Source organism: Drosophila persimilis, unplaced genomic scaffold, assembly GCF_003286085.1.
Source record: "Drosophila persimilis strain 14011-0111.01,24,50 unplaced genomic scaffold, DperRS2 tig00000000-arrow-pilon, whole genome shotgun sequence".
NCBI classification, from domain to species: Eukaryota; Metazoa; Arthropoda; class Insecta; order Diptera; family Drosophilidae; genus Drosophila; species Drosophila persimilis.
Genome location: NW_020825288.1, coordinates 27,943,538 through 27,967,948, shown reverse-complemented (window position 1 = coordinate 27,967,948; position 24,411 = coordinate 27,943,538). Strand labels below are relative to the sequence as shown.

General features: G+C 45.3%; 4 protein-coding genes across 5 annotated transcripts; 3 read left to right on the top strand and 1 right to left on the bottom strand.

Moving 5' to 3' along the window:
• Positions 1-10,999: 10,999 nt before the first annotated feature.
• LOC6594113 lies at positions 11,000-19,364 on the top strand. Its single transcript, XM_002019499.2, has 6 exons — positions 11,000-11,204; positions 11,405-11,871; positions 12,471-13,656; positions 17,520-17,838; positions 17,889-18,794; positions 18,861-19,364. Exons 1-6 carry the CDS (start codon positions 11,158-11,160, stop codon positions 19,317-19,319), a joined length of 3,384 nt encoding a protein of 1,127 aa, XP_002019535.2. The 5' UTR covers positions 11,000-11,157; the 3' UTR covers positions 19,320-19,364.
• On the bottom strand, positions 14,152-16,479 carry LOC6594114 (esterase B1). The gene is made up of 3 exons (XM_002019500.2): positions 16,224-16,479; positions 15,536-16,002; positions 14,152-15,475 (listed from the first exon to the last, which is right to left on the bottom strand). Exons 1-3 carry the CDS (start codon positions 16,409-16,411, stop codon positions 14,289-14,291), a joined length of 1,842 nt encoding a protein of 613 aa, XP_002019536.2. The 5' UTR covers positions 16,412-16,479; the 3' UTR covers positions 14,152-14,288.
• A 384-nt stretch (positions 19,365-19,748) lies between the features above and the next one.
• On the top strand, positions 19,749-21,828 carry LOC6594355 (esterase B1). Of its 2 annotated transcripts, none has more exons than XM_026985016.1 (4): positions 19,749-19,943; positions 20,008-20,272; positions 20,333-21,229; positions 21,285-21,828. In XM_026985016.1, exons 1-4 carry the CDS (start codon positions 19,936-19,938, stop codon positions 21,744-21,746), a joined length of 1,632 nt encoding a protein of 543 aa, XP_026840817.1. In that variant the 5' UTR covers positions 19,749-19,935; the 3' UTR covers positions 21,747-21,828. The 2 variants fall into 2 exon arrangements, with proteins under 2 accessions (XP_026840817.1, XP_002019534.1); XM_002019498.2 differs by having other exon boundaries at positions 19,996-20,272.
• Positions 21,829-21,888: 60 nt separating this feature from the next.
• Positions 21,889-23,831, top strand: LOC6594354 (esterase B1). The gene is made up of 4 exons (XM_002019497.2): positions 21,889-22,008; positions 22,072-22,351; positions 22,409-22,559; positions 22,609-23,831. The coding sequence occupies exons 1-4, from the start codon at positions 21,998-22,000 to the stop codon at positions 23,790-23,792; spliced, it is 1,626 nt and encodes a 541-aa protein (XP_002019533.1). The 5' UTR covers positions 21,889-21,997; the 3' UTR covers positions 23,793-23,831.
• Positions 23,832-24,411: the final 580 nt, after the last annotated feature.

The following is a 24,411-nucleotide window of genomic DNA, read 5'->3' as shown; positions in this document are numbered from 1 at the left end:
AAACACAAGGCAAGGAATTTATACTTATCATTTTCATTTTTACTTTTAATTTTTTTCTGTGGAATTTATTTAAATAATTATTTATTATATATTATTTAAACAATTAAAAAAATCATTTTTGTCGATGTAAAAATTTACTTACATTAAAAAAAATATATATAAAAATGTTGGTTGAAAATTTGTATTAAAAAAGTTTTAAATTTCTAAGAAACAATTTTTTTTTAATTTAAAAAAATTAAAACCAAAAAAAGAAAATTAAAATTTTACAAAAAGTTAAAGACGAAAGAAAATGCAGAAACTGATGAAAAAATGCTAAGCTTTTAAACGGGCTTGTATTGATATTATTTTCCTTGAATTATTGGCAAAAAGAAAACACACGTTTTCTTCGAGGCACAAAATAATTTAAATGATGATAATTTAATGATTAAAAAAAGAGAAAAAGTGCGCGAATGTTAATAAGCTTTTCATCGAGATTTAGTTGCTGTAGAATAGATCTTTTAAATTTAAAATTTAAAATAATAATAAAAAAAATGAAAAACATTTTAAATCCTTGAGTCTCTATTTTAATATTTATTTGAATCGTAGCCTCTAAATGCACTAAACTAAGATTTAAACAGAAAATAAAAACTAATAAATAAACACTAAATTTTTCTTAAAGATTTAAGCCCTTAAATATTTCGATAAATATTTGATGCAATGCAAAATTTCTACACCGCATTGTTTGCCATTTAATTATGTGTGCTGAGGGTTTTCCTTCCTTCCGTATCTTTCAGTTTTTCCCCAATCGACTCGACGCTTGATTTCACAATTTTCGCATTAGATTTCTATGCTCTCTGTGGCAATGTTTATTTTGTAATGTTTGTTTAATGTTAATTTAATATAATCAATTATGTGGGCTCCAGATACGCAATCCCTTCTGCTCCTCCTCTATTTTTTTGGTATTTTTTTTCGGTGTGGTTTATTGCAATGCAAACAATGCAAATTGTTTGATGCGATAATACAAAATAATAATATATGTATATTTTATGTAGGAAAATGAGGGGATTATCGCCCGCTTTTTGTGTTGTAACAAAGCAGATTTTCCTTCCTTCTGTGATACATTTTTAATTAAAGTTAACCGCGTGACTAGCATTTTTCAAAACCAAGTAGTTTTAGCCAAAAAAAAAAAACAACAACAATTAATTTTCATTGACTTTTGTTTGGCGGTTTTGCAGTTTTCCACTCGATTGATTGTAGCTATAGTTCCTCCCATAAGTATGCCACCGCCTGCCAGTTGCTATTATTTTTGATGTCGGGGAAAATGTTATAATCCCCCGGACACACATTCGATGGATCGTTGGTACGCTTTTAATTAATGCAAAAAGCAGTAGGAGCCTCCCAGCCAACCAACCAACCATTTTTAATGTGACATTTGAACATGTTTTTCCATGCAAAAAGGAAAATGCCCATCGATTGGGGAGTGCCATTTAATTGGCAATTGGGGGACGGTGGCGGCAGAGTTGTCTTTAAGGATTGGGCCATATGGAATATGCAACGCATTTTGTTCCTTATTTTTCTGTTTGTTTTTGTGCATAAATTTTAATGCATCGCCTGACTAAATATTTATGCTATACACAACGCCCCATTGCACATTTCTCTCTCTCTCTCTGTGTGGGGGGGGGGGGGATTTTTCATTGGTTTCGCTTGCCTGGATCGTTGTTTCCCTCTCTCTCTCTCTCTCTCTCTCTCTCTCTCCGATGCCGTATAGTATTTATGCAATTTTCCACGAAAAAGCGGAAAACATTTTCGCGTAAAACCGAACGACCGTGCCTCAAAGCGACTTTCGAATGAGCTTTTAAGGGAAGGCTAATTGTTCGAAAGGGAAATATAATAACCCATGCTGGGGAAATAGTTACAAATTGGGTTTTATTATATAAAATAAAATATTTGCACAGATATGTGGCTAGACAAAATCGTTTTCAGGTACAAAAATACATCAGTTTATAGATTCCTAGACAAACCCCTTATAAAAAGAAAAACCTATAGTAACTTCCACAATAAAACCCTATTTTCCAGGTCTTTCATTGCCCTATGGATGGTCCTATATCCCCTACGCTCCAGTGCCGGAGTTTTCCTTCAACAAACCAGAATTTTCGCTGCTCCATTATTCAGTTGGGTTTGCTTTTACATATTTTCAAGTTAATGCTATTAAATGGTAATACTCACACGTTCCACGCATTGCTGGGGCTGTGGGGGGCTCATTGACCTGTAAACCAGAGTCCTGCAAAGGAACCCCCCTCCCCCACCCCCCTTTGGCGCACAGGTGCTTTGGTCTGTGCTCTCCACTCCTCACCACTTTTCCCCGTTTTGTTTGCATTTAGTTGGGCGAAAATTGTGTCGTTAAAAATTTGTTTTTAGGTTTATATTATTTATGCCTTTTGGAAATTACAGTACGCGGAAATTCGCGTTGGTTTTCGGGGGCTAATGGAAAGGGATACAACTTCATTACCTGGCTATAATTATTCTGTATTTCTGTAACCTTCTGGGGGAAAACCACGCTGGAAAATGTTGGCATTCACTTGTAAACGTAAAAGGGGTCTATGTGAATATCGCTGTGAATGGCAAATTTAAGCGACGACAAAAGCTTGCATTAAAAATCCCATTCATTCGATATGGACTGTGTCGACCTATGTGAATGGCAAAATTAAACGACATTCAATCTTCGTCGGTGAAAAAGTTACCATCTAGCATCACTTTTAATCTCTTTCCATGTTCCGTTTTCATCTGTTCCTTGATACACCGACTGTTCATGCATTCCCATTCCCCATGTGAATGGCAAAATTAAACGAAATAAAACATCGTCGGTGAAAAAGTTACCATCTAGCATCACTTTTAATCTCTTTTCTTGTTCCGTTTTCATCTGTTCCTTGATACACCGACTGTTCATGCAATCCCATTCCTCATGTGAATGGAAAATTAAACGACGTTGAAAAATCGTCGGTGGAAAAAGTTACCATCTAGCATCACTTTTAATCTCTTTCCATGTTCCGTTTTCATCTGTTCCTTGATACACCGACTGTTCATGCATTCCCATTCCCCATGTGAATGGCAAAATTAAACGACGTTGAAAAATCATCCGTGGAAAAAGTTACCTTCTAGCATCACTTTTTAATCTCTTTCCTTGTTCCGTTTTACCATGTTCTTTGTCCCCATGTGAATGGCAAAATTCCTGGCATCGGTGAAAAAGTTATGCCTTTCCATGACTCCTTTTTCGTGAAAGTAATTTTCCCCCACACTTTCGCATTTAGAAATTAGATAAAACGAAACAAAAACCACAACAACAAAAATTGAAAATGTCAAATAATAAAGTGTGGAATATGAATACAATACTTCTTTTCGACAAGCAAACAATAAAATTGCAATAAACCCTGTACCCTCCCCCCCTTGGAAAAAACAACAACACAAAATGTTATTAACACAAATAGAAAATAAACAAAAACACTAAAAAAAAAAAAGACATAGAGGGGCTATTTTGGATTTCGTGTGTGTGTGTGTGTGTGTTTTTGTGGGTGGAAAAATAAGCAACAAAAAGGGAATTTGCATAATGAGGCCATTATAATTTCAATTAAAATTTCTCTTTGCCAGGTTTTTCCCTACCCCACCCCCTGCCTAGGGTCCGGTGTCCTGGCCGATCCCTCACCAAATCGCTTTAATTACATTATAAAATATGCAAACAAAAAATACACACAAATTTTTAAAACAGAATTGAGTTTTTCTTTGAGGAAGTGTGATACAAAATTTTTGGAATAAATTACATGGCTGGAATTTTCTCGCATGAAAGTGAAGCTCAAGGAAAAACCTTTTCTTCTTTTAGTTCCATCTGCAGATCAGATCTCCTCCTCTCTCCTCGGCTCGGGGGAACCGCAACATTTGAATAACGAAATGTTTGCCTTTCTCCCAAAGCCCCCCCCAACTCCAAAAAAGGATACGACTGGTGCGTTCGAGGCCTGCTGCCAGTGTCAATGCAGGCAAATGTCATAAATTCTGCATGCCAGCCGCCAGACGACCAAGAAGATGCAGGACTCCCGGACTCCAGGACTCCCGGACTCCCTGCAACTCTGCAGCGCGGCATAAATTTGGTTCCAATAAATTTAAATTAGCAGAAATGTCATGCAAGGAGCGACAGGACAGCGCACTGTACACCGGAATGCAGTACTGAGAGAGAGGGGGGTGGGGGTGGGGGTGGGTGTAGGCTGGCTGCCAACTCGGTTGCACTCAGTATTTATAGCAGAGCAGCCAGAGAGGCAGCAGCCACAAGGAAGAGAGAGGTGGCGGTGGAGTAGAAGCGACAGAGCGAATGACACTGAAATGTGTGTGGTTGTGGGTGGCACCAGTGTCACCACACCTAAGCCCATTATACCGTTCCTAATTAGAGTTGTCTTCGGGCGGAGACCGAGTACAGTCTCGCCTCTAATTGGCAGCGGAAGAGCAGAAAAGAGCAGAGCGAATGAGTGGAAAATATACACAAATCTAAATCAACATTTATTTATTCATCAAAATGGATGTCAGATGCCAGTGGAAATTTGCAGATTGAAATTCGTGAGACAGAGAAAAAGGAAATGTGCCAGACAGCCAGACATTAAATATTCATAAACAAAGGGAGTAATTTCAAAAATTAAAAGAATGATTTGCAAAAAGTCGCCAAGAAAAGTTTGGAGAAATATTTGGGGGTAAGGAAAGTGACCCCCGTGATCAATCCAAAAGCCGCAGTACAACTAATGAACAGAACAGCACGAAATGTAGTCCCAAGTGTCCATGGAGCGAGGCCACAGTGGCACACCAGTGGACCAGAACGCAGCACAGCAGTTTATCATTGTGGCCGAAAGGACGCTGCCCCGTCCATCTCCTACATCTTCCTATTTCTTTCCAGCAGCAGCAGCAAAGGACGTAACGGATGTCAGCAACAGGAACAAAGGCCATTCCATTTATAAACCACCAAAATGAGACAATGACCAGAGAATGACTCAGAGGAAGAGTCTGCAAAAGAGAGACAGAGAGAGGGAGAGAGAGGGGGGGCGATGGTGGAAGCATCAGATAGATTCCGGCAAAAGCACAAGAAAAGACCACAAAACTGTTGGGGTCTTCGTGTCCTTGCATTCTGCAGGCAGGCTCCAGGCTCCAGCCGAAAAACAACACCAAGGAAGGAGGCCCCGACAGCCTGTCATCGTGCAGCAGAACCGAAAAGTATTCAAAGTCCACTGTGGCCCCTACATTTCGAAAGTAAAAGTTTGCCAGTCAATCCGTGTACTTGACAATTGTGCCACGCCTCTTTCTACTTGCTGCCCAAAATAAAACATAACTGAGGAGAGCATAATATGTGAAAATCTGCTGGAAAATGTTTACGGAATCTGGAATTTTATGTAGAAATGTTGGAAGTACAGCAAAATGAAGAATATTTTGTGGACTTACCCTTTTCACATATTCTCAAAAGCTGCTTGCTACTGATATTCCTCTCTTTCGCTCTTTCCCTTCTGGGGTTTACGCTCTTTGTATATTTCATTTTATTCCTCTCTTTCGCTCTTTCCGTGCTGGTGTTTACGCTCTTTGTATAGTTCTTTCGTTTCATTTTATTGTTTTTCGGACTTGCACTTGCACTGCATTCTCACTCGAAGCACTTTCACTCACTTGCCGCTCCTTTATATAGTTCTTGCGGTAATTTTGTTCATCTTTTTGTTCACAATATCGCCTTCTACTGCTTGCCGCCTGGCACCCCTTGCCGTCTTATTGACCATCCACCACTTGCTCACACAGGAAAAAAAGAGAACACTTTCACTCACTTTTTGGCTTTGCACTTTTTGCCGCTCCTTTATATAGTTCTTGCGGTACATTTTATTTCACTAACTTTTTGCACATATCGCCGCAGTGCACTCCTTCGCCTTTGCGCACTGCACTTTCACTCACTTTTTGCCAATATCGCCTTGCCGCCTGGAACCTCTCGCCCTCCTGAACTCACTAGAAAAAAAACACTCATTTGGTGCTGTTACTTTTACTTTTCTGCCATGCATTAGGCTCAATATTGCCGCTCTTTATTTTTTCTTTCGCCTTCTACTGCTTGCCGTCTGGCACCCCTTGCCGTCTTATTGACCATCCACCACTTGCTCTCACAGAAAAAATTAACACTTGATCTCACTTTAACACTTTCACTCACTTTTTGGCTTTGCACTTTTTGCCGCTCCTTTATATAGTTCTTGCGGTACATTTTATTTCACTCACTTTATGCACAAATCGCCGCATTTGACTCCATCCTCGCCGTTTACTCCCTTCCATCCTGCAGACACTGACGCACTTGATCGCAGCATTTTATTCTATTCTCACTCTCATAGAAAAGAAAACCAAACAAAAAACTCAAACGGCAAGCAGCCTCGTGGCTTGGCTCCGTTGCATTTGCTGTTCTTTCTTTCCATACATTCCCACAGCTTAAAACGTACACCAAAAACTGCAACTCAATAGAATTTTCGAACAGAAAAAAAATACAATGAACACATGCAGCGATCATTTTTTACATTTTCCGGCTTTTCACCATACAATTGGTCAATTTACCGGCTTTTCACAACACTTTTTCGAAAGATTTTCCTTTTAAGCACTTGCTACACTTATCGCACGCGTTTTTGTATAGCATTCCGAACATATTCCGCTATTCTGGCAGATTAAATGGGACTTATGTATGTTGTATGCATGTTGTTCTCTTCCGTCAACCACCGAATGCAGTGGAACCGAAGTCGGGGAAAGTTTTTAAGAGCGGATTTGTTTCAATCGTTTTGTGAGAGTATTTGAGAGCGGATTTGCTTGCATTGCACTGTGTGGGTGTATGTTTCGATCGTTGTGGTAGTGGAGTGGGTGTAGAACAAGAACTTAATGCGAGGTGAGGCTTTTTCGGCGTTTTGTTACACGAGCTTTCGGTGCGATTCTCATGGGCAGCACCTGTTTACCCTGTTGTACCCTGATCTCGGTTCGTATCGAATTTATCACACACACACACATCCAATCACAGCGACGCCTGCTGTTGTGTTTGCTTTTAGTGAAGCCCCGAAAAAAGCGCGTTGAGGGTGGGGGGGGTGGACGAGAGAATGAGCCTAGCAAAAGGTGTATTAATTAAAGGTGAGGTCTTCTGAATTGCGTGTTTTCCGTAACTATTCGGCATTTAAGATTCAGTTTTCCACTATTTTCCCTTCATGAACTTACAATAATTCCATTGTATTTCCCTTTTACCTTTTCTCTTTTATTTAATTGCCTAAAATCTGCATTCAAATCTACCTTTTGGGGATACATTTTCACTGAGAACACAGGCATAACGCAGCAAAGCGTGAAATTTCAATTTAAAACATTAATAAACCCCACTGTTGGTAGAAAATTCCCAACGAATGCAATCAAGACACCGCCAGAAATGGGAGATGACACACACAGTGAAAAATACAGAGACAATAGTCAAAGGACGACGAGCGATAGAGAGAGAGAGAGAGCGAGAGAGAGAGAGCGAGAGAATGCGAGGATCCAAAAGTGTGGTTTAGTCAGGGGGCTATCTTTTGAGGCGGCCACAAAACAACTTTTGGACTACATTTCACAAAAGCCCAAACCAGCACAGAGAAAGCCAGAGCCACGCCCACAATTTAGACAAATTCACACAACAGAGAAAGGGGAGAGAGAAAGGGGAGAGTGGCGTGGGGGGTTGGGGTTACACTTCCGTTTCCGCTGGCTTGCACTGATTGTTTTATATCCTGTCAGAGGACACGCCGTTGCCGTTGCCGTTGCCTCCGTTGCCGAAAATTTCACAAACTTGTTTTGCGCTTTCTTGGCGACTGACTAAAGGACCTCCTACTCCTGCTGCCACTGCTTGGGGGGTGGTCTGGGGTTTCTGCTTTCTGGACTCTCGTCATGGTCCCAGTGTCCCTTGACTGTCGTCGTTGCATTGTTGCGGCATTTGAATGCGGTCCTCGTCTGGCAGTCAGGCAGGCAGGCAGTCACAGTCAGTCCATAGAGCATCCCCTTGCATATTTAATCAAAGTGAATTACAAATGCCACCACAGACAATGACAGTGGAAACTTGGCAAATGACGACTATGCCAGAGCAGAGCTGTGGATGAAGATGGCGCTGGGGATGGCGATGGCGCTGGCTAGGGGGCATCCCCCGCAGTCAGGCTGCTTATCAAATTGAAAGTGTTATATATAACACCAAGTGGAGGACGACACTGGATAATGTTTCATTGTTGCTGGAGGGAGCTGGAGGGGTGTCTTGTAGCTTGTAATTTGCCATCGTAAGATCAAAAAGCATTCACTTAATAATACAACGCGGAGGTAGTTCATTATTCAACCATTGATGGGGCACAAACTCCTTCAGCGGAGTCCATCTAAGAAATCCTCAACAAAAGTTAATTTAAACCTTTTCCACCTTTTCTTTTGGGTACTTTCTCCCCCCCCTTGAGGGCCCATCTTTACTTTGTTTCCATTTTCCATTTTCCTACTCGCTATATTAAAACCCTTCAGATGCAGGAGCCATTTTTTTTCTAAGATTTTTCAATTGTTTTCGCATGAGGTTTCGTTTTAGTTTAATTAAAAGACTTCAATGGAAGGGATTTCCCACCAAAAGGGGTACTTTTCCAATGGATCTTTGAAATGGTTTTCCAATGAAAATCTACCCAAATGTACAATCAAAAATACAAATTCCCCCAAAAAGCGGCATAATTTTTCTTTGACGCATACAAATTTGTCTGCATTTCAAATTCTCTAAATAGTTGAGAGGATAGGGAAGGGGAAGGGTAAGGCAGGGACGTAGGGATATATTTTTATGGTCTAAGGGTAAATCCCAGGGGTTGCAATAAGCAAAATGGGGAAAAAACTTTATTTTTTATGGACTGCGGTGGGTCGGTGTCTCTCTGGGTCTCCGGTTTATGGACTTTGATTTTTATGACTACTGCATACACCCTGCCCCATGTGGAGGCTACCCCCCCTGTCACTCTCTCTCTCTTTCTCTCTGGGGTTACTCTCCTGTCGTGTCCTCCAGCTCCTGTGACTCCTCCAATTTCCTGGCACTTTCAATTAACCCTTTTGACATTGAATTCACTTGATACAGGAGCAGCCGCCTGTGCCTGATACTTGGCTTAAATCGAGATTAGGAGTGTTGGAAATTCAAGACCACATCCCACACCTCACGGAAAACCCCCCCGCCCCTCATCTCGCGAGTATAATTTAATAAGCTGCTGTGCCATGGAGCTTCTGGAGAAGAAGGAAGCCTTGTCTTGCCGTGCCTTTTCTTTTAAGCCTATAATTTACAATGTTTCGGCTCTCGCCTTGACTTTTCTTCTCTCAAAGGGATGGGGTGGTGGGGGGAGGCAACAAAAATTTACATTTTCTTTTTGGGTGGGCAATTTTTTTCTTAAATGGAAATTAAAGTGCGCGCAAGTGTAATTAAGTAGCTGTGGGTGGGGTGGGGTGGGCTGGCTGTGGGTGTGGGTGGGAGGGAATCCCTTTCTTTTCGGCCATTTCTCAACAGACCAGTCGACTGTAAATGGGTTAAACTCTGGGGGATTTATGACAATTTTTTAATTAGCTGAGGGCCCTCCCTACTCCCTCGCTTCCCGTTTTGTAGGGCCTTCCTCTTTGGGGAATTAATCAAAATCGTTTATGCGTAAATAAACTTTTTTTTGTACTTCTTTTTTGCCTATGAAGCAAAATTATAATTGCATATGGAAGATGTTTTTTTTTACCGCTTGTAAAAGTTATAGCTTTTGCTTTTTAATTTTGAATTGTTGAAAGTTTTCACGAGTTTTATATCCACTTTTTTATTGATTGAAAATTGTCCCAAAAATCAAATATAATTGAGGAAAAGTTTGAGAACTTTCGTTAATCGAATTTGGAGGGCTAACGAAATTTGCTGATGTGATCAAGAATTTTTGATTTGGGATTTCTAAAGCATAAATATTCTACCTGCAGCACAGACACACCTTGGCTTGGTTGTGACGTCACGCAAGGCGCTACCTTGCACCATGAAACAGATGACTTTTTGAATGCAAGGTTTTAGATGTTTTCCAAATTTTGTACCACCAAGTAGACACCCAAGGTCACCGACTGATAACAAAAATGATCCCCATAAAGAATAAACCAAAATGAATGACGGCTAATAAACAAAAGTCTATGTAAACAAAAAAACACGGCACTGCCGCGACGCGTCGGCTCCAAGTCTTCCTTTAAGCCACAAAAATGCATATAATTTCAGAATTAGATCAGCATTCGATTAGAGACGGCAATGGCTGGAGTTTAGCATAGAATTTCCGCATCTTATTTAGCAAGAAAACTTCAGCAAACCACAATGAAATACAATAAAAAAAAAACGCAAAAACCAAGGAGATGGCTGCAAGGTGTGTGAGCTAGAGAGGAAGAAGTTCAAAGGAAGAGTTGCATTTGCAGCGCCAACAGCTTGCGCAGGTGGACATACAAGCAGTGCACTGCCGCATGCAAGCAGTACAGGCTATTAGCGCGCGCAGCTTTCACTTTTGAACGTCGCAACATTCGCAGCATGTCAAGGGTTTCATTAAAGTAATAACAATACACTTTTGTGCGAGTGTCAATTATGGAATTACTGAATAAGCATCTCAGTAGCTTATGCCTGAACCTTGACTGCTGCTCGATCGTAAATGGAGGGGCTTCAGCTCCGACACTCTGCCAGATAAAAACCGACTTTGTACTACTCTGGGATCATTAAAAAGTAATTACAAATTGTACATGAAAACAGCTGGCACTGCTCTGCTTGTCTTCCAGAACAGAGCAACACCCGCTCTCTCTATCTCTCTCTGTCTCCCTCCCTCTCTGTGGTGGCGTCTTATCAATCGAGGCATATTCTCCCCCCCAACAAGTGCCACCATATGTTTCGCTTGTACATTCGCGATAAGCGTCGGTCGGGCGTGATTAAACCCCACAAACTGAATTGAGGCTGCACTCTGAGCTACACTCAGACGTGTAGTCGCAGTCGAACTGATAGATTGGGATCGGACGGGTCTGGTCTGGTCTGGTTCTATCGTGGCAGTGTGTACTTTCAGTATTTCCTCGTTGATTGCAAGCGACGGAAGTTAAACCCTAAAATTACCACAAATTAATAACTAAATAAGTACGAAACGCACGCAAGATATGGAAATTCGTGTGGGCGTAGGCGATCTGATGAAAATGGGCACCAAGTAGGTCAATCGGCTCCCCCCTCCGGGGGTGGGGGCTCATCATCCCAGTCGATCCACCAATTACACCCTCTGATTGCTTCGAGTGGATTTCCAAACGCGTGGAACCGGCGAAATTCCCTCTGAGTGATAAGATAAGAACAAAAACACTCATTAATAAAAACCAAATTCTCTCTCTCTCTCTCTGCCTTAACCCTCTGCAGGCTGGTGGGCCACAAGATCGTACAATACCGGCTGGCCACCAAGCAGACGAGGGTCATCAGTACTAGGAACGGCCAGGTGAAGGGTCTGCGCCGGAAGACCCTCTACGACGAGGAGCTGTACTTTGCCTTCGAGGGCATACCGTTTGCCCAGCCCCCGCTGGGGGAGCTGCGTTTCCGAGCCCCGGAGCCGGCAGAGCCCTGGCAGGGCATACGCGACTGCACGTATCCTCGGGCCAAGCCCATGCAGAAGCATTTCGTGCTGAGCATCGTCGAGGGTTCCGAGGATTGTCTGTATCTGAATGTTTACGCCAAAAAGTTGGACACGGAGCAGCCGCTGCCGGTTTTGGTGTGGATCTACGGCGGTGGCTTTCAGATCGGCGAAGCCTCCAGGGATTTCTACAGTCCGGATTACTTTATGAAGCAGGATGTGATCCTGGTCACGTTTAACTACCGCGTGGGTGCCTTAGGTGAGTCCAATTAGTCGAAAATCGAATTAGAAATCAATAATTGTGGATCTTTCAATGCAAATGCTGCCAACTTATTGCAGGGCTGCCAACGTGTCGAAAAACCAATATTTATTTTATTTTATTCATTTAAATAACATGAAATGGCTTTGCCCTAGGGACTTATCATATTTTATTTGCCTAATTCCAATTAAATGAAAACAACATACATAAATGTCCATTTGCCTTCTGCACCTGCAGCTTTTCTGACGTCACGCCAATTAAGATTTCCATGTTCTCCCCCCGGCCGCCTTTTTGTGACGTCATGCCAGGGTCCACCCTCTAATTAATTGCAATGGCATGAGACATGCCAACTTAATTTCAAGCAAAATTTCAAGTGCAGCAAGATTAATTGCATGTTACGGGCACTATCTCAATCGAACAGAAAGTACCGTTGATTATATATGTACATATATAGCGGCCACAAACGATTTTATAATCATTAAAACTGCTTGCGGCCATTGTTGCCGTCATAACAAGCAATTAATTTCCCCAAGTTGGCAGCCCCTCAAACAATAATTGTAAACAAAATGATTAGACTTCCCATTAACCTCTATTTATAGGTTTCCTGAGCCTTGCCGATCGCGATTTGGACGTGCCCGGCAATGCGGGACTCAAGGATCAGGTGTTGGCCCTGCGCTGGGTGCGGGAAAACATCTCGCAATTCAATGGCGACGCAAATAATATCACGCTGATGGGCGAGAGTGCTGGAGCCGCCTCCACGCACATGATGATGACCACGGAACAGACGCGCGGACTCTTCCACAAGGCCATCATGCAGTCGGGTTCCATGTACAGCGAGTGGGCCAGCGAGCCACGTGGGAACTGGGCTTATCGGCTCGCCTGCTCCATCGGGTATTCCGGCAGCGAGAATGAAAAGGAGGTCTTCCGGTACTTGCAACGCGCCTCCGCCAGTGACTTGGCGACGCACTGCATTGCTTTGATCACGCAGGAGGAGAAGCGCAACTATGTCCTGTTTGCCTTCACGCCAGTGGTGGAGCCGTATGTGACCAGCGCTTGCGTGATGCCCAAGCCACATCGCGAGATGGTCGCCGATGCCTGGGGCAATGATATCCCCCTGATCATTGGCGCCAACTCGTTTGAGGGTCTGTTCTCCTACCAGTCAACCATGCAGGATGCCGATCACATGCTCAGCGCCTTTGAGGCGCTAATACCACGGGAGGTCCGCGACCAGGTGACTCCCGCGGAGCTCAAGGATCTGATAAGGGAATTTAAGATCTCGAACTTCGATGATGCCACGCGCGGACGGATGGAGTTCAACGAGTGTCTCCACCTGCTGTCCATCAAGCACTTCTGGCATGGAATACACCGCACGGTGCTCTCCCGCCTGGCCCTGGCCCCCACCACGCCCACCTACCTGTACCGCTTCGACTTTGATTCCCCGCACTTTAATCACTTCCGAACGGTGATGTGTGGCCGCCATGTACGCGGCGTTAGCCATGGCGACGACGTCTCCTACCTGTTCTACTTGCTGCTGGCCACCAAGCTGGACAAGTCTTCGATGGAGTACCGCACCATTGAGCGGATGATTGGAATGTGGACAGCCTTTGCCGCGAATGATAATCCCAGTTGTCCGCAAATATCCCCCGTGATGTGGGATGCTTTGGACACCAATGGTCCACAGATGTGCCTCAACATTGGACACAATTTGGAGTTCTTTGAGCTGCCCGAAACGAAGCAGCTTCGTATGTGGGATAGACTTTACGATAAGCAGAACAATAATGAAATGTAATAATAAGTAGCTCTAGAAGTGGCCAGTGCCATTCGCGTGGATGTATCTCTGATGATTTGTGTGGATATTACGCTGGAATACATATCTTGTACAACGGAGTCTGTTTAACTTGTGAAAAATACAAGTTTTATTGCATTAAAAATTAGTCTAGACATCTAGATGGGTGCCACTGTAGTTAGCCTAGTCCCAGAACTGGTTTATGTGCATTTCGAATTCCGGGGGCTGGCGGCTCCGACAAGTAGTTTTCCATCGAGTCACCTTAAACTTGACACTCGCTTGTCGTGTGTGGAGGTCTGGCCTCCTGACCGCTGAAATGTCTATAATGTATAACTGGATGGGGGTAATTAAGTAAATAAATGTGGATTAATTAAGGCACGCAGTGAAAAATGTTTCATAAGCCAGAGAGTGGGGCACTGTTACTGGGTGGAGGAGGGGAAAGAAAAGCTTTTTGTAAAAAAATATATAAAATAAAGTGTTTAAATCTTATCGCCTTACAATTCTTATATGAAAATCACTTTAATTCTTATTTACACTCGAAATACAATTCTTTTTGTACACTAAAATTTTGGTAACAATCTTTGGGACTACAGGAAAACCTTATAATATACACACACTAAATTTATGAAGCCTAATAGAGCGCCTCTTTGGTATAGAAACTGTCCCACACGGCCAGTGCTTCCGCCTCGGGAAGCTCGATCATCTCCAGCTTTTGGCTGATGTTCAAGCAATGCTCTACACCGTTTTCGGTCCGCTCAACGGGCAGCCATTCGGCGGGGGCAATGGCCGGGCAATTGGGATCTCCGGTGGCTGCAAATGCTGTCCACATGCCTACCATACGTTCAATTGTATGGTATTCCTGCGAGGATTTGCTGATCTTTGGCGATATGATGTTGTAGAACATGTAGGAGAGCTCATCGGCATGGGACACACCACGGATGCGATCGCCGCAGACCAAGCGACGGAACTGGTTGAAGTGCGGCGAATCAAAGTCAAACCGATAGAGGTAGGTGGGCTGTGTGGGGGCGTAGGCAAGGCGGGACATGACCACGCGATGCAGATCGTGCCAGATCTGGCGATGCGAGAATATGTTCAAGGCCTCAAAGAACCCCATTTTATCGCGCTTCTCGTCGTCGAAGTAGACCTTCTTGAGGCGTCGCACCAGCTCGTCGCGCTGCTCTTCGGTGGCCGCCTCGCTCACCTCGCGTGGAATGATGTTGTGGAAATGGCTCTGTGCCCAGGGATCGCCGCGCAGGAGCTGATACGAGAAGAGGCCCTCGAAAGAGTTGCCTCCCACAATCACGGGAATGTCATTGCTCCAGGCATGGGGCAGCATGTCCTTGTGCCTGACCGGCACCACACAATGTGACGTCTCGTACGGCTCCACCACTGGCCCAAAGGCGAACAACAAGAAGCTGCGTATCTCCTCTCTGGTGATGATGTCCTGGTCCGTGTTTGCTATCTGGCGGGCCGATATTTTGGTGAGATATTTCAGGACATCCGCATCTTTTTCGCCGCCCTTGTAGCCCATCTGCTGGGCCAACCGATACGCCCACTGGTGGTCGGGGCTCTCCACCCATTCGCTCAGAGCACAGCCCGACTGGAGGATGGCCTTGTGGAAGAGGCCACGCGTCTGTTCGGTGGTCATCATGATATGCGTGGAGGCGGCCCCAGCACTCTCGCCCATTAGTGTGATGTTGTCGGGGTCGCCATTGAAGTGAGCAATGTTGTCGCTGATCCAGCGCAGGGCCATCACCTGATCCTTGAGCCCTGCATTGCCGGGCACATTCAGTTTGGGGTCCTTAAGGCTAAGAAAACCTACAAAATATAAAATTTCTTTAGTGGAACTGCGAAAAAAGGATTCATTCGACGGTTTACCCAAAGCTCCAAGCCTGTAGTTGATGCAAACAAAGACCACTGGCTGCTTCATGAAATAGTCAGGGCTGTAGATGTCCCTGGAGGCCTCGCCCTTCTGAAAACCACCGCCATAGATCCACACGATGACGGGCAGTGGCTGCTCCGACTGCAGCGTCTTTGCATACACATTCAAATGCAGGCAGTCCTCGGAACCCTCGATTATGCCCATCACCATATTCCTTTGCATGGGCTTCGATCGATAGGTGGTGCAGTTGAGCACACCCTTCCAGGGCTCTGCCGGCTCGGGGGCACGGAAACGCAGCTCTCCAATGGGTGCCTTTGCATACGGTATGCCCTCGAAGGCATAGTACAGCTCCTCGTCGTAGAGGGTCTTGCGTTGCAGCCCCATCACCTGGCCATTTTCCGTGTCCAGCACGACGGTGTTGTTGGTGGCCAGCCGGTACTGCTGGTACTTGTGCCCAACGAGCCTATTGGGGGGGTTGGAGGAGGACTGTGATTAGTGATTAGACGGCGACTGACACGATGGCAAAGGTGGTATAGTAAGCGATAAGGAAACTGGATGATAGCCCCCACATTGCCCAGTCGGGTGCAGGTCGCGCGAGGTGCAAAGTCTCCCCCGCGACCCTGACCTTCGCAATGGACTTGTGGACTCCTGGCCGCCGGTCGCCCGCTGCACTCTTGTACTCACTTGGCCCCCATTTTGAGCAATTTCTGCCAGCCTACTTGGACTTCCATCTTTTCGTGTTGCTGCGAATTTTGTTGTGTACGGAATGATGTTCTCCAAAATACGGTATTGGATTTTCCAATTCTATGAGGTAAAGGCGCGGACCGCTGGATCCAATAAGGCTGGCTGGCCAGATGCGACTGAAATCGCATAGGTTTGGATGGGATCCGTGATGCGACTGCGATTGCCGGCGATTTTTGGCGCTCCGGGTAAGATAGACGTCTCGCGACGTAGCCAGCCAGCCGGTCCGGCCGCGGCAGCGCACGTGAATACATTCACACGACCCAGCTGTTTGGTGATCTCTACGTGTGCATGCGTGTACATAATTATGCATGTATTCAGCACCGCTACGATTTTGCGTCATTGTATTTAAGCGAAATGCGCAATAAAAATAGAATTGCGCTCAAACGGTGCCCTGCTCTGACATTCGCACTATAATAAACCTAATTTTAGCACTGAAAAAGCTTATATTTAGATGTAGCAAAGCTCGCACTTTGTTTCTTTCAGTGTAGTAACGTATGTTTGTTTGTTTTGGCAATGCAGGGCTGCAGTACAATACTACGAAAGCCAACTAGAAATGTTTTTTTTTCGAATTAAATGTAATTTAAATATTTGTTGATAATTTTTCCACAAAAAACTAATTAAAGTTTTTGGAAATTGACAAAGACAACTGTTGCAGGCTCCCTGGTATGGCCAGCACAAAGCAGCACAGCAAGAGAGACTGCTGATAACGGCTGATTTTGTTTTAGCGAAAAGCTGTACCAGGGCTGGCACATCAACGAAATGTATAAAATGTATCAATGTATTTTAAATTGGTTCAGGACTATCAAATCCTGTAATAAAAGTATTTATAAGAGTTCTAGATATAAATATTTAAAATTCATAAAAATATTCCCGTGTCACTGCAGCCCTCACCAAGAAACGCATTTCGCAGCGCTGTCATGAGCGACTTTTTGTTGTTGGAGCGCTGTGACAGCTCTGTTAATTGCAGCAAAGCCCATGTTAATTACGAGGGCTGCAGTATTACAAAAAAAACTAATACAAGTACCTTGGAAAAAAATTTTGAAAATACAGATTTTCTTTTAAATTATATGTAAACAAAGTGAGGTGCAAAGTGGAAACAATCATATGCATTTTATGGTACAATTGTTAATCACAGAATCTCTACAGAAGGCGTGGTTTGTAACTGCTGACCAGGCAGCACCGCATCGAAGTCTACAGCTCGGGTTTTTCGGGCAGAAGAATTTAAAACAATGCGTCAACCGTCGTGCTTAACGAAATGAATAAAATGAAATACAATAGTTCTTTTATTCCGCCCATTCGGGTGCAGACAGAGAGTGGCCCTGTGGTGGGCCGACGCCGCACAGCCGTCTATGGAGACGAGTATGTGAGCTTCGAGAGAATTCCCTATGCCCTTCCGCCAGTGGGGCGTTTACGTTTCATGCCGCCGTTGCCGGTGACACCCTGGACGGAGCCTTTGGATTGCACGGAGAAGGGCCCGAAGCCGTTGCAAATGCACGAAAAGAAGTTTATAGAGGGTGCTGAGGATTGCCTGTATTTGAATGTGTATGCCAGGAAGGTGTGTACATAGGTCACGGAGCTGATTGATCATGATTATCCTTGTTGCAGCTCCATTCACCGAAACCACTGCCGCTGCTCGTCTACTTCTTTGGAGGCGGCTTTGAAATCGGCGATGCCACGACCGACATGAACGGTCCCGACTACTTTATGATGCGCGATGTGGTTGTGGTCACGATATCCTATCGAGTCGGGGCCTTGGGCTTTCTCAGTCTCAATGATCCCGCCGTGGGCGTGCCCGGCAATGCTGGGCTCAAGGATCAGCTACTGGGCCTCCAATGGATCTCCGCGAATGCGTCCAGTTTCAATGCAGATCCCAATAATGTGACGGCGTTTGGCGATAGTGCCGGGGCAGCCTCTGTCCATTATCTGATGCTGAATCCCAAGGCGGAGGGACTGTTCCATAAGGCCATTCTGCAGTCGGGCAATGCGCTATGTCCGTGGGCTGTTTGTCCGAAAGCAACCCAAATGGCGAGGCGGCTGGCCGACCAGCTGGGAATGGACAATGTGGATGCCGCCACCGATGCCATGATCTTGGACTATTTGCAAGTCCAGCCGGGGCATAGGCTGATGGAGAACCGTCAGATAAATGTTTCTGAGCTCCTGGATGGTTTTATAATCCAGTTGGGGCCAACTGTGGAGCCCTACGAAACTGATCACTGTGTGCTGGCCAAGAATCCCTCTGATCTGCTGGCCACTGCCTGGGGCAACAAGATTCCCGTTCTTATGGGTGGCACCTCCTTCGAGGGTCTAATGGTATTCGGCGTAATGATCTCGAAAGACTTGAAAAGCGTATTGAAAATTCTTAAAAATCAGCCTCAGCGTTTGCTGCCGTTTGATCTCCAGCGGGTCCTGCCACGTGTCACGGCCCGAAAGTTGGGCCTGTCCGTGCAGGCGATGTATTTCGGGACGACCGCACCGATGGAGTCGATGGAGGGAGAGGTGAACTTCTGCGAAGTAAGAATTGCCCTCATTCCTGTTTGTTAGCCAAGATCTCTCAACTATCTCTATGTATCTGTATAGTACATCAGCGACAAGCACTTCTGGTTACCCATAATGGATGTAATCCGGTCACGCCAAGACCCTAGCCTGGCCCCCACGTATCTCTATTGCTTCGACTATGACTCGCCGACGTTTAATCATGTACGTATCAAGTGTTGCGGGAAAGACTCGGTTGGCACATGCCATTACGACGACCATTCGTATCTGTGGTTTGGAAACTTCTCATGGAAGCTGCAAAAAGATATGCCTGAATATCTGACCATCGAACGCATGATTGATATTGTGACCACCTTCGCCGAGACCTCTGATCCCAACTGCCAGAGTGTCCTCACGCAGCTTCATCCTACGATAAAATGGAAGCCTATAGTGGACGATTTCGAGTGCCTCAACATTTCGGACACTATCAAAGTGATGGAGGTGCCGAATTTGAAAAAGCTGAAGATGTGGGAGAAGATCATCAAGACGAAATATTTATTGTAAAGTGCAAATGTAAGGGCATTGAAGTGTTTAATTTATATATTTATATATATTTAACCGAAAGAGAATGATCATAAAATAAATCTATTATATTTTCTTCTGTCTGCTTGCCAGGGCTGCAGTTTTACAAAAATGGTAAAACATTATAATTATATTGTAAGTAGTTATTCTTGTATTATTTAATGGTTCTTGAATCCAAGATTTGTGTACAATAATTTTGTATTTTTTAAAATAATATAAATAGTATAACAGTAGCCCTGGCTTAGGCCTGCCAGCCCGTCAATCCACCTCGCAGTTGGCAGCTCTGTTTATAACGGCACCGGTCGTCAGCGTCCGCGTCGCAGTCGCTGGCCGCTCGCTCAACAAAATAATAAACAAATACTATGAAAACAGCCATAAAAGTATAGTATTAGTATATGTACAAAGCTTTTGTGAGAAAGCAAGCAAAGCAAAACTGAAATATCAGCTGTCTCAGTGAATTCGTGCGGTCATCGTTCATGTTGTTGTTTTCCTAACCAGCCCTCTCTCGCATTGCGCGATAAAACGAAGTGCCATAAATGTGTGCATTTCGTTAGATAAAAAGCGCTAAAGTGTAAAGTTTTTTATTCAACCGCCAGACATGGAGAGGTGAGTACAATTCCACTAGTTCTCTTCCGATTGAACAGCCGTTTATATCTAGATCTGATGATAGCATTCAGGTGCAGACACAGAGCGGCCCTGTGGTGGGGCGACGCTGCACGGGCGTCTATGGCGACGAGTACGTGAGTTTCGAGGGCATTCCGTATGCCCAGCCGCCGGTGGGACGTCTACGTTTCATGGCCCCGTTGCCGGTGATACCCTGGACGGAGCCTCTGGATTGCACGGAGAAGGGCCCGAAGCCGCTGCAGTTCAATCACTACAGCAAGCAGCTGGAGGGCGTCGAGGATTCCCTGTATTTGAATGTCTATGCCAAAGAGGTAGGGCTATACTTTATACTCTATACTTTTGCTGTAGATAATGAGTCACTCTGTTTGCAGCTCCATTCAGCGAATCCACTGCCGATGATTGTATTCTTTTTTGGCGGCGGTTTTGAGAAGGGCGACCCCACCACTGACTTGCACAGTCCCGACTATTTTATGATGCGCGATGTGGTTGTGGTCACAATCTCCTATCGAGTTGGGCCCTTGGGCTTTCTCAGTCTGAACGATCCCGCCGTGGGCGTGCCCGGCAATGCTGGTCTCAAGGACCAACTGCTGGGCCTCCAATGGATCACGGCGAATGCGGCCAGTTTCAATGCAGATCCCAATAATGTGACGGCGTTTGGGGAGAGTGCCGGGGCGGCCTCTGTCCATTATCTGATGTTGAATCCCAAGGCGGACGGACTGTTCCAGAAGGCCATTCTGCAGTCGGGAAATGTACTGTGCACATGGGCCCAATTTCCGATAACCGACATGCCGCAGCGGCTGGCTGAAAATCTGGGAATGGAGAATGCGCATGCCGCCACCGATGCCATGATCCTGGACTATCTGCAAGCCATGCCGGGGGAGAAATTGGTGAAGCCGTATCTGCTGAGTCAGGCCGAGCACATGGACGACTGTGTGTTCCAGTTCGGGCCCATGGTGGAGCCCTACAAAACGGATCACTGTGTGCTGCCCAAGCAGCCTGCTGAACTGCTGGCCACTGCCTGGGGCAACAAGATTCCCCTGCTGATGGGTGGCACCTCTTTTGAGGGGCTCCTGATGTATGCTCGCGTGTTTGTGGCACCCTATCTGCTGACCAGCCTGAAGGATCAGCCGGAGCATATGCTGCCGCTGGATGTGAAGCGTGCCCTGCCACAGGCTCTCGCCCGAAGCTTGGGCCAGCGTCTGCAGGTGACGCATTTCGGGGAGAACGCTCTAGCCATGTCGCCAGAGGGTGTTTTGGCCTACTGCGAGGTAAGGGAATCTCTTATTGTGTTGATCTCTCAACTATTCCCATATATTGTTGTAGTACGCCAGCTACAAGGTCTTCTGGCTGCCCATTGTGAGGCTGCTGCGTTCACGTCTGCGCCACAGTACGGCCCCTACCTACCTGTACCGCTTTGATTTCGATTCGCCGACATTTAATCATCAGCGCATCAAGTATGTGGGGGACAAGCTGCGGGGCGTGGCCCATGTGGATGATCATTCGTATCTGTGGTTCGGCAACTTCGCCTGGAAACTGGACAAACATACGCCAGAATTTCTAACCATAGAACGGATGATTGATATTTTCACAAGCTTCGCTCGTAGCTCGAATCCCAATTGCCCGAAAGTCGCAGAGCAGCTGCCGCGAACCAAACAATGGATGCCCTTGGACAGCCGACAATTGACCGTTGAGTGCCTTAATATTTCGGAAAGCATCAAACTGATTGAGTTGCCGGAACTACAGAAGGTGCGGGTGTGGGAGAATGTTTGCAAAATCAAGGACTAGCACTTCAAAAAAATGCCTTTTCAATGTTTTGTCGAAATTCCAAGTGCATTAAAAAATTTCCAAATAGTGGGCACCCACGATAGCCTCTTGTCTCTGCTTTGTTTGTGCTGTTTTGAGATACGACAGAGAGAACGATCAGTATATTTTCAGGTTGATAAGCTGCTGCTATCTCAATCCGTTTGCTCGATAATGTTATGGACGCTGAAGAGGGGGTTTCAGTCTATGTTTGAGGCTGTTGGCGTACAGATACGATGGCCGACTAGTGAGTATATTCATTAGCCATCGAATTGTTCTGTTAGTTGCACTTCTCTTTCCACTTTTGCAGCAGTGAAGCCACCTCCCCAGTGGTGGAGACAACGCATGGCCGAGTGCGTGGTGTGCTGCTAAAAACCCTATACGATGAGGAGTTTTATGGCTTTGATGGCATACCATATGCTGTTCCCCCGTTGGGTACACTACGATTTAAGGAGCCTCATGCGCTGAAGCCCTGGCATGGGATACGGGACTGTAGCAAGCCGCAGGACAAGTGCATCCAAGTGAGCAGCTATACAAAGCAAGTGGAGGGCTCCGAGGATTGTCTATATCTGAATATCTCTATGAAAACGGTGAGAAATTTTGGGTTTAACTTGAGAGGATTCTGTTTTATGGATTTCTTTCTTTAGTTGAAAAGCGAAGAGCCCTTGCCGCTGATGGTCTACGTCCATGGTGGAGGCTTCAAGGGCGGCGATGCTTCACGGCGCGCCTGGGGACCGGATTATTTCATGCGCGAGAATGTCATTCACATAAGCATTGGCCACCGATTGGGTCCTTTGGGTGAGTGGAGCTTGAAGAGGAGGCATCTTTTATATCTCTCATTTCTTAGGTTTCCTTTCCTTTGCGGATCCATCGCTGGAGATTCCCGGAAATGCTGGCCTCAAGGACCTCATTCTAGCCCTCAAATGGATCAAGGCAAATGCCCGAAATTTCAATGGCGATCCCGAAAGGATCACCCTCTTTGGGCACAGCTCTGGCAGCATGGCCGTGCAACTGCTGCTGGTCACACCCCAAACAGAGGGTCTCTTCCACAAGGCCGTGCTCATGGCTGGCGTCTCCCCAGAGCTGAATCGCCTGCCCGATATGGAGTATCGTCTGGCCAAGCACTTGGGCTACGAGGGCGAGAATATTGATGCGAAAGTGTTTGAGTTCATAGCTGCCGCTGATCCAAAACTGTTGGTCTCTGCAGATTTCTGGACGCCCCTAGAAAAAGAGCTGGGTCGTATGATGCCCTTTGTGCCATCAGTGGAGAGTTATGTGACGCCCCAGGCGGTGCTGTTGTCGGAACCAATTGTCCTGCAGCGTACGGCGTGGAGTAATCGCATACCCGTGATTATAGGCGCCAATAGCGGCGAAGGACTGACCTTTAATCCGATTTTAAGGAATGCTACAGCCCTGCAGCAGATACAAAAGCATCCAGAGTGTGTCCTGCCGCAGACGCTGCTCAATCGCTGCGACCCTGGCCAGCGGCGACAGCTAGGCCAGTCGCTGCTCGATTATTTCTGTCAGGCACACGGTCATCGATTGGTCATGGAGCACACGGATGGATTGACAGATCTCTGGACCCACAACATGATGCACTCGCAGGAGCGTTTTATAATGGCACGATTGTCGTATGGACAGGCACCCACCTACGTCTATCGCTTCGACTTTGATTCCCCGGACTTTAATCTGTATCGCATTCGGTTCTTTGGTAAGGAGCAGCGCGGCGTGAGCCATGTGGATGAACTGGGGTACATCTATGTGATCCCCGCCACCTTTAAGCTGGATAAATCCCGACCGGAATACGTCAACATCTGTCGCATGGTTGCGATGCTTGTGAGCTTTGCCGCCACCTCTGACCCCAATGCAGAGCTAACCAAACCTTTGGTGCAATGGAAGCCCGTCACACGATTCGGACCACGCATGATCCTTAATATAAATGAAGAACTGAAGTTCATAGCACAGCCAGAGCGACAGAAATTAATGTTCTACCAACGCCTGTACGAACAGGCTGGCGTGGCTCTGTTTTAAGTATAGCATGGCACCCAATAAACCCCAAATCTAATCTGATGGCCATCGATTGCTTATCAATCTTGTGTGCTTGTCTGGAAATTTTTCAAAATCTTCTTTATAATTTGTCAAAGATAAGAGCTTTAGTTAGGTTTGGGGTTAGCTTTAAGAGATGCCAGATATTTGAGGTGTTTTTTCGAAAGATTTTTTTAGCTTGTTGTCTAAAAGATTATCTCTACTTTTTGGTTTATATCCAACACTTTATGCATTGCGCAAGGCCTTAGACTTACTTTTTGGTATATAAAATTTGATGGATAAGATAGGAATACACGATTCAAAACTATTTTTGTACTCCGGTACTCAAGAAGTACAGGGAAAGACAATATTATAGCAAAACACATAACGCGAAGGGCTTCTGACATAAATTCATTAAAAGATACTTAGTAGTTCCCAGTAAATAGTTTTAATGTTTAGTTTATAGCTCCTTAAAAACTCTTAAATTTCTCTCCAAACGTGTTCGGCGACATGCTGCAGCGCCCCTCGGTTGCGTTTCTGCAAATAAAAAGCTTTGGCTTGGAGTTTATGATGCACACATATTCCGAAATTTGTAGCATTTAAAAGTTTATTGAATCGTTATAAT

Bases quoted from the DNA above. Each gene is read 5' to 3' on its own strand.
- LOC6594354 (XM_002019497.2), top strand. The intron at 22,352-22,408 runs GTGAGAAATTTT...TTCTTTCTTTAG, and splicing joins TGAATATCTCTATGAAAACG to TTGAAAAGCGAAGAGCCCTT. The intron at 22,560-22,608 runs GTGAGTGGAGCT...CTCATTTCTTAG, and splicing joins CCACCGATTGGGTCCTTTGG to GTTTCCTTTCCTTTGCGGAT.
- LOC6594114 (XM_002019500.2), bottom strand. From the start codon at position 16,411: ATGCGATTTCAGTCGCATCTGGCCAGCCAGCCTTATTGGATCCAGCGG. The intron at 16,003-16,223 runs GTGAGTACAAGA...CCCCCCCAATAG, and splicing joins TTGCTCAAAATGGGGGCCAA to GCTCGTTGGGCACAAGTACC. The intron at 15,476-15,535 runs GTAAACCGTCGA...TATATTTTGTAG, and splicing joins CTACAGGCTTGGAGCTTTGG to GTTTTCTTAGCCTTAAGGAC.
- LOC6594113 (XM_002019499.2), top strand. From the start codon at position 11,158: ATGGAAATTCGTGTGGGCGTAGGCGATCTGATGAAAATGGGCACCAA. The intron at 11,872-12,470 runs GTGAGTCCAATT...CTCTATTTATAG, and splicing joins CTACCGCGTGGGTGCCTTAG to GTTTCCTGAGCCTTGCCGAT. The intron at 17,839-17,888 runs GTGTGTACATAG...TCCTTGTTGCAG, and splicing joins TGAATGTGTATGCCAGGAAG to CTCCATTCACCGAAACCACT.
- LOC6594355 (XM_002019498.2), top strand. The intron at 20,273-20,332 runs GTAGGGCTATAC...CTCTGTTTGCAG, and splicing joins TGAATGTCTATGCCAAAGAG to CTCCATTCAGCGAATCCACT. The intron at 21,230-21,284 runs GTAAGGGAATCT...ATATTGTTGTAG, and splicing joins GTGTTTTGGCCTACTGCGAG to TACGCCAGCTACAAGGTCTT.